General features: G+C 36.4%; 1 protein-coding gene across 1 annotated transcript in view; it reads right to left on the reverse strand.

Annotated features, from left to right (window-relative positions):
* The window catches only part of LOC139701101 (RYamide receptor-like), a 459,291-nt gene that overhangs the window by 14,764 nt on the left and 430,566 nt on the right, over positions 1 to 13,961 (reverse strand). Inside the window, exons 2-3 of the mRNA XM_071599676.1 lie at positions 12,095 to 12,163; positions 2,194 to 2,205 (exon numbers count right to left, since the gene is read on the reverse strand). Of these exons, the coding sequence (XP_071455777.1) occupies positions 2,194 to 2,205; positions 12,095 to 12,163 (81 nt within the window). The remainder of the gene's footprint in view (positions 1 to 2,193; positions 2,206 to 12,094; positions 12,164 to 13,961) is intronic.

Genomic DNA, 13,961 nt, shown 5'->3' on the forward strand with positions numbered 1-13,961 from the left:
TCCTTCCACCCAAATTCCAGAAACGGTCACCCTCCCCGTCAACAACGTGTACCCGTATGGAATGCTTTTGCTAACATCTACAACCGATTACGACATTAAATGCCGAAACCTGTGTCCTGATTTAAAAAAAAATATCAATGCCCACTATAGTGACGGTTTAGTTCTTCAATCACCCTCCTTTATAATTTTAAGGATTTTGAATGCAGCCGGTGGTATCAAAAGTTAACAAGTTATCCCCTGTCTCTCTCTAAAAATACAGGTATAAGCCTATCGCTCATGCCATGACCGAAATATTTCAAATATTATTAGCAGTAGTCTACCAACTTAGGAAAAGTTGTTGATGAACCCTGGCACTACACACTACTGCACTAAGTTCAGACTAAATTAAAAACAATATATTCTAAACTCCCAAATCCCCAATTGAAATAATTCATAATTAACCTCTATACATGTATACTATTCCACTCCGTTAATTCCATCCAAAATACCTTTTATTTTCCCCCCTCTCTCTTGATTTCCCAACATTATCCTATCTACTGCAGTATTCAGCATTGAATTGCTTTCAGGGTTTCCTGCATCCCAGCGTCTATAACTATCTTATCTTTCCCCGTGGCTAGATAATATTTCAAAGGGATTTTCACATTAACCACCCAAACATACTTTTCACTCGTGGCGATTAACCAAAGTCTATCAGATCTACCACAAAATTTACCTATTTACTCAAATAACACTTTTTCCTGCGAGTCTTTAATACTGGCAGTATTACATAAATTTGCTTTTAGTAATGCGGAAGGAAATATCATTTTCACTTTTACGTCAATTTTTCTAAAACCCGGTCATTGAAGACGACTCTTTCAAAAAGGTTGTTCTTCAAATACGAGCGCTATATAAATGGTTAGAGATGGGCCCCACATACCTAATTTGTTCTAATTTACCGAATTGTCTAAAAAATCCTTTCTAATTTAATTATGATGACACCCATTCCTTATCTATTACTGCTAGAGTTCACCATAGTAACATTATGTAATTCTATTCCCATACATTACACAATTGGTCGCTATCGCTTAAATCGTGAGAGAGGTATCAATCGTGATCTTTGTTCGTCATTTCTCTGAACATTTCTGGTTTCATGCTAGATAATAAATTGCTACTTCTAACGGGAGAAGTTATGGCCATTAATTCGGCTTAGGTATGCATTAGGGGCCGGCCCATCGCACTTCTGGGTTGCCATAAGTTACATTTACTTCTTTCGAACATATGTCATCAAAAAACATTTTCTGATATTATATAATAAGAGGGATATTTCTTCATTCAGAAAATCTCTTTCTCCTCAATACCCCGAAACTTAAAACTAGTGAGTAGTCCTGTGGTGTATAGGCTTCCGAACACACTAAAAAAACTCCAAAAGTGCATCAAATTTAGTATTCCTACTCTATTATAACAATCCATCTGCAATCCTACATTTGTTATTAATTTAAGAGCGTGAGTTGAATATAGGACTCGACCTATCAAGCAGGTCTCCAAGTAGTTTAACAAGTATGTCTCCCGATTGTTAAAAGAAATGGCGTTGAAACAAAATTTACTTCTCCCGAATTATTTCATGCACTTAAAATTTTGGTGTGTCAAGTATTATTGTATGTGATATACATATACTATCCCGAATTATTTCATAAAGTTAAAAGTTTCGTATGCCAAAATAAGCATATATATCTAGTAAATGCGGTTGATATCAGTGCCACTTGGAAGTGGTAAAAATAGAGGGCAAGAGTGAGGTAAAATTGGGTCATGAAAGAATAAGGATTAGATGCACGGGCATGACTACGTATGTATTTTATGCGTCGGGCTGGTATGAAAGAATAGTGTCCATCGTGTTTGGTCAGACAGGAAGAATAAATGAGGGTCAAATCAACAAAGGAATATATGGGAGAAGAGTTAATGATTTTAAAGGAATGGGTGGACCGATAAAGACCTGGGTGTTGGCGATAAAAGAGACAAGCAAGACGAGAATTCTCGGTAAAAGAAAATAATTTATTTAAGTCTGAATACGACAAGGGTAAAAGAATACAGAAAGATACGGCCACTCCGAAAGAATTTAGTTAATTTTTAATCCATTATTTTATGAAGCGCTACCTGAAAAGGGAAAATATGAAGTATGTAAATTGATTTCGAACAAGCGAATTCTAATGATTTTACATTTAGAAGGAGCTAAACTATCAAATTCTGTAAATTTCTATGCCGGTCATTCGGTAATTAGTATTATGAAGGATAAAGCTACTTATTTTCCAAATTGTCTTGCAAGATTAGATTTCCCCATCTTTTCTCTATCATTTCTATACCTACTTCTACAAGTATGGTAGGGGAAGGCAGAATATTTTTGGTAAAAATTTAAAGAGGGCAGGAAATATGGAAGCAGATCCATTCAGTGGAGATGGAATGCCGAAGATTGTGATACAGAGGGAAGAGTTTGGAGTAAGCAAGAAGGATGGAAATATTTCCTGAACTGATTTTATAGTGATCTGAAAGAGCATAACGGTATTGGTAGGTTTAACGTCGTAAGTATGAATACGTCTATCAAAAGCATGCCTTGATCGGTACACCATTTTTAAAATAATGACAAGTATAATTGATGTTTGGCAGCAATTTCTCATAATGATTAGCATGGAATTTTTCATTTGACTTTGCCGAGGAACGCAAGACACAATTCACGCATATATTTTCTCTTCTTCAAAACTTCGCGAGTTTTTCTCTACTTTGTGTGTGTTCTAAGCATTACCCTTGAATCTATTTTTAGACTTTATTAATGTTATTCTACCGTAAAATCACAAGTTCACAATAAATCATGCAATAAAATCTCACTCTCTTTCTCTCTCCATTTTTTGCATCAAACACAGCTAATTTTATTTTCCTTCTACTTTCATAACTCATATTCTTCCCTCTACATAACTGTTTTAACCAGTAATTGTCTTTCATTATGCAATGAATCAAATTTTCCTACTTTCTCTGTTTTTCTCTCAAAATGTTGCTCATTTTTCCTACAATTTACCCACTTTTTTTACTTTTTATCGATTCATTTAATCCTTCTCTGCACTCATATTTCAAGAGCTTATTTTAAAATTAGACATCAATATTATTTGTGACCTTAACGTCACTGTAACATAATATAGTTGTCTTCTCAGCATTGTTCCGTCACGCATAAATATTCACGGATCATACCTGGCATACAACCCATTCATTTAATGATGACTTCCAAGAATCTTCTCGGTTGGTTCTGAGAGATTGTAATCCGTTTCTTTTATTTATTCCGGAATTTTCACCTATTCTATAGACATGACTTTAGAGGAATGTAAGAAAAATATTTTACATAGACTTGATGAAAATTAATGAGAACAGTGAATTACTAGGAAAAGGGTTTAGATGGGCAACGGTGGGAGATGGAAAAAATGTATCTTGGTTACGCACTTAACACGGATCAATGTCACCCCCATGCGGCAATTCAAAAATTACGCCAATATTAAGATAAGGTATATTTACTCAGAGGCAAAGCGTTTCCCATCTTATTTAAAAAAAGAAAATTATATTCTTCATTAAAATATCTCCGGATCTGGAATTCATGAAAATATACGGGTACCCGAGGCAGGGAAATTATTCTCTTTGATCAGTTTTCTGGAAGCGAGTCTGTACCTGAAGGTCTCTCTGCTTTTAAAAATGACCTCCGGAATTTCTCTGGTGTCCTCGCTGACTCAGTATGAAATAACATTCTCACGTTACATTCAAAAGAGTCGTCATATCACGGAAACGAATGTGAGGAAAACAAAATAGGATTCCGAGGAGGAAATTCCTCAAAATTCCACCCAACTCCATGCCTACTCTCATCTGTTTGTTAGCGTGTGTGAAGCTTACATTCCAATATTTTTATTCTCTGAACACGGAGATCTCAGAGGAAATATAGAGATTCTGCCGGAGTAATAAAGTAATGTAATTTAAAAGCTTAGGCGAAGACAATTAACACAGAAAAACAGATATGCTTTGAAGTATATCCTGCAACCGGAGCTTGGTTTGTGGTTTTAATCTTCATCGTTGGAAGCATTGGCGTCCACAAGAAAAATGTCCAACTTCGCACTCGTTTGCAGCGATAAATCTAAAATCATTTCAGAGCAGAGAGGAATCTGCTTAAATGTGACAAGGCGTTTTTAGTCAACATAATATAATCTTTAGACGCCTGTACTAGAACTAGTAGAAAATAGTCAACAAAAAAATGTTACCACATCTTCGAGGCGGAATCTCAGCTACATGATTATAAATTAGGGCCAAAAAATTAGCGTTTCTGATCAAAATGGTGGAGGCACTCCAATGCCCGTAGTTTTATCCCCTTAGAACAACACTGAATAGAGGCAGTGAATATACTTTTAACGACAAAAACCTCATGATAAAGAATGAAAGATTCGTGTGTGGAATAGTTTATTTTCATAGAATTAAATGATATTTTTGAGCATGTAAATTTATTTGATTGTTTTCGAAAAGGAATAATTAATGTTTGAATCAGATTTTAATTATTCAAACTAAGTTTCATTGAGCTTACTTTTCTGATCCACAATTCTCAATGAATGGGAGCTGTACACAAAAGATGATCATATATTTAATTCGTATAATTTGTTGTACATGAATTTAAATTATTTATATACTTTTAGCTCATTATGTAATTCATTTATTGTACAACTGTTATCGATTTTAATCGTGTATTCCCTAAAAGGTAGCCATTGCAGTTTTATACATTTTCAGTTTGCCTACGCCTGATTCTGGAGATAAAAAAAGCTTTCCAATAATGTTTTTATCATATATTGACGAACAGGATGAAGCCACATTGACCGGTAGATTTAGACTATAGAGAGAGTGAGGGACGTGCCTCGCATTAATTTTTGCGAAACCTATTGCGCACAATCCCATCTCATGTGTAATGTTTGAACATGTTTCAGCCTGAAACTCTTGCCGATGATGGAATACTCAAGTCGAAGCGAAAAAACTTGTACCGCATATGCAATGCAAATTAAGTCAACAATATAATATAATATTAAGGTAAATGTTTTCTGAAAACATTATTGCAATGAAAAATACTTGGTCAGTCTTTATTAAATTAATAGCATTAGTTGGATGCATTTCACAGGAAGGGACAGCTATTGTTATTAAAGAGGCCGTTTCAAGAAAATTCTCTTGAGAAGCGCGGTGTAGTTTTAGTAATCTTACCATTTTCAAGTATCTCGAAAGAATTTTATCATGTGAAATAGGAGAGAATGTTGAGGGTAAATTTCGACTCCGCTTTTAGGTAGATTTAAATCCGTGCGAACAAGAATATAATTCCAATTGTAATTACTTTATCCAAGTAAAAAAGTATGCTTATTCCCGTTTTTAATAAATTCCACGCAATAAACAAACTGGAACCTCAATATGATTTACAAGTATATATTTCGAAAACTGTGTTGAGATAAAATTGTCGATAGCAGGAAACCAATTCAACATTCCCTTTATTTAATTAGCCAGTACCAAGATTAGTATTAAAAAAATTTGTGATCCTGTACTTAGTCCAAAAAATCAAAATCATTTAGCATAATTTAATTGATCTATTTATATTTTTTAACTTCTTAGAATGTGCATGGTAAGCTCTACAATCGGGTTCCTATCATTCAGGAACATTGAGTACGGGAAGTTTTTCGAAAAGCGTGGACCGAAAATGTATCTAAACCTCCCGTCTAATGGATTGAATTTTCAACTACTGACGGAGGTTTCCCAGGTTACAATCGTGAGTGGTGATGATAGAGGAAAATCCCAACTAACTTTCAAGTGGTTCAATTTTCTATGGACCAATATTACGTTGAAAACCCTGTGCGCCTTTTTATTTAATAAAATATTTGGGTTCAGCGCAAGTTTACTTCCACACTCACAAATAAAAACAAATGATCGCGTTAATCACGGTGTTTTTGTTCCAACAAAATTATATAAGTCTGACGGTTTTGAACGATATTTGGATGGTTCAACGTTTAAATAAACATCATGGGTTAATGGTTACCGGAAATGATTTGATGTGTAACGCTCCAATGTATTTAATACAATTTTTCGAGTGAATATTCACTGTTTGGAGGACCCGTTAAAAAAAACGAGCCGGGTTATAACCGTGAGTGGCGGAAACTACAAAAGAAATATATCCCCGACAAGGAGAGAGGATTTCCTGTGCCAGACACGATCTCGCCGTTTCGTCGAGTGCTATATAACGTGCTCTCCTCTTTTTTACCCTCGCGAACAGAAAAGGGGAATGAGCGAAGGACAGGGGAAAACGGGGAGACCAAAAAGTTTAGACGGGGAACTAAAAGGGGAGAGAATGAGGCTACGAGAGCGATGCATTAAGAGACAAGAGACCTGAAATCGGTGTGGGTTGGAAGAGGCAAGGGAAAGGAGGCAGAGGTTTTCTGGATGAGAAAATCATACGCTAGTGGGAAAAATGGAAAAGGAAGAACCAGAAAGAGGAACAAGTTGGAGGGATGAATAAACGAGCGATGAAGAGAGAACGACAGTATGGAAGGTTGAGAGCATGAAACATAGAGGGAGAGAAAGGCAAGGAGATACGGTCGGTAGAGGTGGAGAGAATCCGAAATATTTTTTTTTAATAATTACGAGTAAAGCAGAACTTGGCCATCTCCCAATATAAAGCAGCTCTAGGTGCACATAGTGGATAACTTAATCCGTTCTGCACGTGGAGCGCATAAGAATGATGTAATTGGGGACAAATTTATGCCCCTGGTGTTTGGAATACATAAGCCGTTCACTCATTTAGTGTATTATGGTTATTTTTAAGAAATAAAATTAAAATAGAAAAAAGAAAAGATAGCTAACACCGACTTCAGTAATCGCGAACAGTACTGAATTTTGATTGTTCATGGATGCACCAAGGAAGTGTGTGTAAGACGAAGAAAAGATAATACTTGTCAAACACGAGTACTCTTTGGAACACGTTTAGTACCCAGCCATAATTCATAACACTACATATTCTTGATTTAACCATTGTTCACGGTTTTCAGTGGAGCTATCGGTTTCTAACATTTTTTGTAGCTGGGGGTCTTGGATATTTTGATAACCATTTGGATGGTTGCAACACTTTCCACTCTGGTAATATTTTTAAACAAAGGTGGGCAAATTTTCTCCCACTCCAGACGAGTATATCAATTGTAGAACAACTATTTAACATATATATATAATAAATAAATAAATATATATATATATATATATATATATATATATATATATATATATATATATATATATATATATATATATATATATGTGTGTATGTGTGTGTGTGTGTGTGCGTGTCCGTGTGTGTTTTCTCGTATAATGTGTTCACAAAACGCTGCTAAGTTTCATTCTTTCACACAATTACGTTTTTGGAAAAGTCTTGTTGGAAAATTCCCAATGGTTATAGGACTCGTATTGCATTAATTTACTCAGTGCGGAATTTGTTTTCTTCTCACCATCTGTGCTTCAGGATTTTATTTTTACTTAAATTCTTGTAAGAAAAATGCTGGTAGAGAAAATTACAGCAAACTGAGCGGGATTCTAATGTGAGTTACTGGGGAACATCACATTCTATCACAAAATAGAATAAATAGAGCAATTGTGGTGAGAGCTCGGAGCTAGGTTAGATCATTTTTCGCTTTCTCTTTTAATTTTGTTACATAAATCTTCTAGGTTTCTTTATTTTACAAAATCAGGTGCAAACTTCGGGGTTTATCCATTAAATTGTTCCACAGTCGCAGTAAATGATATGTAGCTTGATCAGGTATGGACGGTAAGCGAATGACGTACGAGTATGCCTTGAATTCAAAATGTTTCGGTGGAGCGAATGAACTGGATTAACGGCATGGATAAACGGGACGGATTGAATCAACCATAAATGTTCGCGCTGCGAATGTTGAGAGGAGATAATGGTAGACTTCGATGGTGGAATTAGTAAAATCGAATTTTTTAAATTCTCGCAGGGGGTGAAAATTTTATCACAGCGTTTTTGTTTAGTTATAGCCCTCCACCTATAATCATGGCCGGAAAATCGATCACAAGCAATAATTGCAGTGCAACAGAGGATTTTGTATTATTTTTTAATTGCAATTTTCATGGGCCTCCCTACAGAATACAACCTTTACGTGGTGGAAAGGCTTGGTCGTTATGATGACCACTGTGCTGGTGGGATCAATGACAATTGCTTCTGATTGGGCTGCACATTCCATTCCCGGCGGTAGTACACAAATCACCTGCCACCGTTATCTCAAATTATGACCCTAATAGAATGGTTTTAGCCGTCACTTTGTGGAAGCGATTCATATCGACAAGGAGAATGCTTTGTTCTTCCACGCATAATTTGTTATTCGCAACTAAGGTTTCGGCTTTCAAAGATGATGACTTCGTAAGTCGAGGCTCGAGTCGAGTTGAGCGTAGGCCGTGAGTGTTGGAGTGCACCTATGAGGAGGAACGAAGGGTTTTCTTTTCCAAAATGACTCTCCTTGTCCCCCGCCTACCTTCCTCCTCACTCTTCTCTTCTCCCCCCATTTCCTCAAACAGGTATAAATATGATGTAATATATGTTGAATCTTTTCTTGTATCTGAAGATGGTTTGTTGAACTGAAACGCGTTCTATGATATAAATAAATCTGTGGAAAAGTGCAAATTTTGTTTTTATCCTACTACACATTCCAGTCAAGCTGCAGTGAAGAGCGAGGCAAAAGGTAGTCTGCACAGCGTCAAACTCTAGTGAGCCATTTCATTAATTTGTCAAGTTGAATACACTATTGAAGAAAGCAGGTGAAACCATCTTACTTTTTTATACTGAGAAATATGATGAATAAATCTATTAAAATGAGTCCTGGCAACAAAAGGGCAGGGAAATATAGTGATGCTTTCTCAAGGAGGAGGTAATTGATGGCAGGGACGCTGAGTGAGTCTGTTCAGAAACGGGCCGTTTAAACGTTAAATGTAACGTGGTTTTGTACGGCACGGAAACACGGTTGTTGATGAAAGACGATAGGCACATATTGGTGGGTTTTAAAATGTTGGTGTGAAAAAGGATAGAAAAGTCAATGAGGCAAACCAGAAAACAACGAGAAAGTGCAAGGCATGGTGGCAGGGAATTATGAGTTATTCAAGGGAGGCAGGAAAGCATGATCCCTATTTTTTATGATTATATTTGCTATAAATTCATCTTAAATGAAAATCTGTATAACAATAGGTTGAAACTATTATTCTACAGTGCATGAAAAAACCACTAAACTCTCTCCCAAACGGACATTGATATATGTATATCTAATAAATATAATCTAGAGTTAATAACGGTTAAATAACAATGTTTACCTCTTATTTTTATTATGCTACACCATTAATTTTATAGAAAGTGTTATTCTAGGTTATTTGCGTGAAATAATATTATTTCACGTTCTATTCAATTGCTCACTAAAATGTTAAGTCGATCAATATTTTTAATTCTTTGTAAGTTGAGATTAAAATGCTAATAATGTGAGTCATTCTTATTATTACTTGAATTTCTTATTATTCCCATTTAGTATTATTCGCCTTCATTTCATTATTCATCACCGTATTATTATTCGTATTCAAGTACTTATATTTTATATCTGTTTTGGGAGCAAGTTGCCCAGTCGTACGATACATGTGCTGGAATTGTTCTCACTTTGGGACCCCACGAATCAGGGAGCCAACTCATTCATCTTAAATTATTAAATAACCAATCCCGCCAAGTTATTTCTTCTCTGCTACCTGGATATCACCGACCTCCATCCATACATCTACTTGATGCATGTCCTACATTAAGATGGAGAGAGATAGAGAGGTCTCGCGGGAGGATGTTAGAGTGAGAGAGAGAGAGAGAAAAAAGTGAGAGATTAGAAGCGAAACGAGTCGAAGAGAAGATGAGAAGAGGGCAGAAGGAAAGCACGAGGAGCAGAGGGGAATGAAAATGCACATCCAATGAGCGAGGGACGACGGGATGAGGCGAGGGAAGAGAACGGTGGCATAAAAGGGAATGGATTCGCGCGTTTCGGAGGTGGAGAGAGACGGTTTTTGTACACGTGCGGCGTGGAAGCGAACACGATGGGAATACAGAGAGGGCGGGAGAGTGGGACTTGGATTGAGATTTATGGGAAAGGAAGGGAGGAGAAGAGGAACTCGAAGTGATTGAAGTGAGGGCGGGGAGGATGAGAAGCATTGTAGCTGCCGCGCGGGGATGAGAATCCCGTCCAAATTGAACAAAAGTCAGCCTCAATGAAGCACAGGGGGATTTTTTACGTATCGTTAATAACTACCACGGTGCTTCTCGTGGGGTATTCAGGGTGGGTGAAAAGATAAAATAAGCTTCATCTCTCTGAAATTAAAACTCCATGGTTTAACAAATTCCCAGTTGATGAATTCACCTTGACAAAAGAAAAATAATGTTGTTTTGTACTTAGAAGTTTGTTAAAGATGTAGGTACTTCAAAGGAATAGATTTCCTCGCCAACCAAACGTTATCTTACAACCTGATGGATTTCTCACTTAAGGTATTCAACCAATTTAAAGGTAGGGTTTGGAAGGTCTCTAACGACTATTTACCGCATAGTACAGTGAAACATTCCTATCCTTTGCCTTACATTATTTATTTCTCCGCAATGTCTACCTGTCTTCATGATGTCTACTCTCTTATTTTTTCCACCCCGCCCACCCAACTTCCCTTCCCTTCTGCCATTGCTTCTTTCCTTAGCCCCTTCTATCATAGTTTTAACATATCTCTAATTTTCAATAATACCTCCAGCAAATTCCTCTACCTATTCTAGATTTTCTTCTGTTAATTTTTTCTCTTCGTGAACCATGTTTAAAATTTCAGAAAACCTCTTTAATCACTACATTTATCTATTAACGAGATTTAAAATGAACGTCCATGGGTTCAAAAATTATGTTATGGGCGTTTTATACAGAAGTCCACTTCTGTCATTATAAGTTCTAGATAGTTTATTATAAAGTGACCAGCTGAATGCGCTGCAATGATCCATGAAGAGTACATATGTGAATGGGGTGGGTCGATGAAACTTTGTTGTAAGGAGAAATATAAAAAAATACGAGAATAGAATTAACAATAGAAAGTAATTGGTAATTCTATGATAAAAATTGTTTTAAAATATATTCATCATGCTTTTATTTAACAGCTATATTTTTCTTATGGAATTAAAAGGCACTGCAATAGAAATGGGACGAGAATCAATGTAGGCAAAACAAAAGGTAATGCGATTTTCAAAAAAGAGGCAGGTCAGTTAAATATTAAAGTAGTCATTCAAAAAATGGAGCAGGACCAGTTCAGCCTTTTTAAAAGTTTTTAAGCAAAATTGACGTATTAGTAAGGCCTTTGGGGAGGAAGAATTGCGTTAGGTTAATACAATTTCATTAATAAGGAGGAAATTGATTCCAGGTACGTTGAGTTGTGATTTTAAGAACTGCTCACCAAAAATTTGTTCATCGCGGAAACATGATCGTTGAATCAAGTTGATAGGCGTAGTTTGGCGGATTTTGGAATAACGGTGTGGAGAAGGATGAAAAGGCGAAATGTAAAGAATTTAAAACAACCGACCTCATGCTAGACGTGGCTGGGAAGGGGGTTTGGATGAAATCTAAAGGAGACAGGAAAGATGGATGCTCAGAGATTTGTTTGGAGATGGAATGTTGAAGACTATGAATGCAGGGAGAACTTTATGCAAGCAAAGAAGGGCTTGAAAAAGGAAAAGTATGTTGGATGGAATGAAGAGAGGAAGAAAGTTTGCGGAAATGGAGAAAGATTTATTGAAGTGCCGGATTTCAGGTTGTGTTTTAATGGGAGAGGCCAAAAGATATAACGTTTTAATGAAGTATAATCCGTGTCTCTCCGAACTCACCCCAAACGATAGGAAACCGGTGATAATAATATTAATAAAGTAATAATAATAATGACAAAAATAATGTTTCTACACCAAAAATTCAAATATGGAGCAAAATGTTTTAAAATTTATCTAACAGAATGCTACTTTACCATAAGTACATACCAAGAGAACGTTGAACGGGAGCCAGCAGACCGTAAAGACAATCACCACTGTCACCATCATCTTGATCATCTGAAAGAAAATTAGACCTTTCTATTGTTTCTGAGAATAAAATTATTGCACTGAATTGTTTTATTAAATCAAAGTGACAATTGAATAAATACTTCAAAGTAAAATGTAATCAGACGAAATCGAGCAAGAAACCGAGACTGTGAATTAAACTAACTGAAACGACCATCGATTGTTAGATTCAAATTTTGATAAATTACTAATGAATTCAGAAGGCAAAACTAAATATTTTCTCAAACCTTGCTCAGTAATATTAGAACTGGTTTTCAAGATTCACAGTGAATACTCAATCGGAAACTGATCGAGTTATTTTATGCGGTAAATGAAGGCAAACCTTTGAAAATTTCAACATTTCGTCTGGAATTGGTGAAGTGAAAGTGACGACTCAAAAAGGAGGAAAACGTTCCAACAAGATCATGGTTTTTGTAAGCAATCTTGTGTTTTCCTTGATGGAATTTGATTACTACTGGAGCTAGCATAAACAAAAAAAGGAAGGAGAATTCGAAGGAAACATTACGTATGTCTGAGAAAGGATTAAGAAAGATGCTTTTGATACTTTGTATGGCACTTAATATGACTTTTTGGGTACTTTTATTTTAGTACTTTTTAGATATTTAAAATCCAGAACAATACGAATCTAACACCTGGCAAACATTTTAAGAAAAGGTTATTAGGCTTTGAAAAATGAAGCCTCGAAGGTCTTGTTAAAAAATAAAAGGGACTTTTTTCACAACGACCGCCAGTTTTTATTAATACTATCAGCCTGAATATAGGACTACCTATTAAAAAGCATACTACCTTGATCAAAAATTTCCCGGAATTTATTCAGAAAATTAAAAATACAAGTTTATTCATCTAAATCTATATTGTCCCCTTCAAAGTAATCCCCATCGACTGCAACACACTTATGCCAGCGCTTGATCCAATCCTCGAAACATTTTTTTTTTCGGTTTTCGGTATGTCCATCAGTGCTTCCTGCGATTTTTCCATTACTTCCTCTCGGCTGCTAAAACGCGTTCCCCGTAATGGTTTTTTAACTCGATTGAACAGAAAGAAGTCACAGGGAGCCAAATCAGGTGAATTCGGTGGCTGTTGGATGGTATTTGTTGCATTTTTCGTCAAAAAATTACGAATAATGATAGCACTGTGCGACGGTGCGTTATCATGGTGCAAAATCCACGAGTTTTCTGCCCACATTTCTGGTCTCTTTCGGCGAATTGCTTCACGCAAACGTCTCATAACGCCCAAATAATACTCAATAATAATTTACTGTCTGGCCTTCTGGCAAAAATTCATGATGCACTACACCGTTGTAATCCATGAAAACCGTCAGCATTGCCTTCTTTTTTGACTGAAAACGACGTGGTTTTTTTGGTCTCGGCTCATTTGGTGAACGCCATTCACTTGCCTGATGTCTGGATTGCGTGTCGTACTCATAAACCCACGTCTCGTCTCCAGGAATGATCCTTTTGATGAATGTGGGATCGGATTCAGCCTCGCAAATCATGTCTTTTGCGACGTCAACACGGTCTCTTTTTTGCATGAAATTGCGGTCTTTTGGCACCAACTTTGCTGCTACACGACGGAAACCCAAATCATTAACCACAATGTCTTGGGCGGATCCATAGGCAATGTTCAAGTCCTCCACTATTTCTCTGATGGTTAATTTGCGGTTATTGACCAACATTTCTTTTACTTTATCAATTTTTTCACCGACTTTCGATGTCGATGGTCTGCCACTGCGTTCATCATCTTCGATTGACTCACGACCACTTCTGAACCGCTCGTGCCACTGGTAAAC

The sequence above is a fragment of the Hetaerina americana genome, unplaced genomic scaffold (assembly GCF_022747635.1).
Source record: "Hetaerina americana unplaced genomic scaffold, ioHetAmer1.1.p SCAF_11, whole genome shotgun sequence".
Taxonomy (NCBI): domain Eukaryota; kingdom Metazoa; phylum Arthropoda; class Insecta; order Odonata; family Calopterygidae; genus Hetaerina; species Hetaerina americana.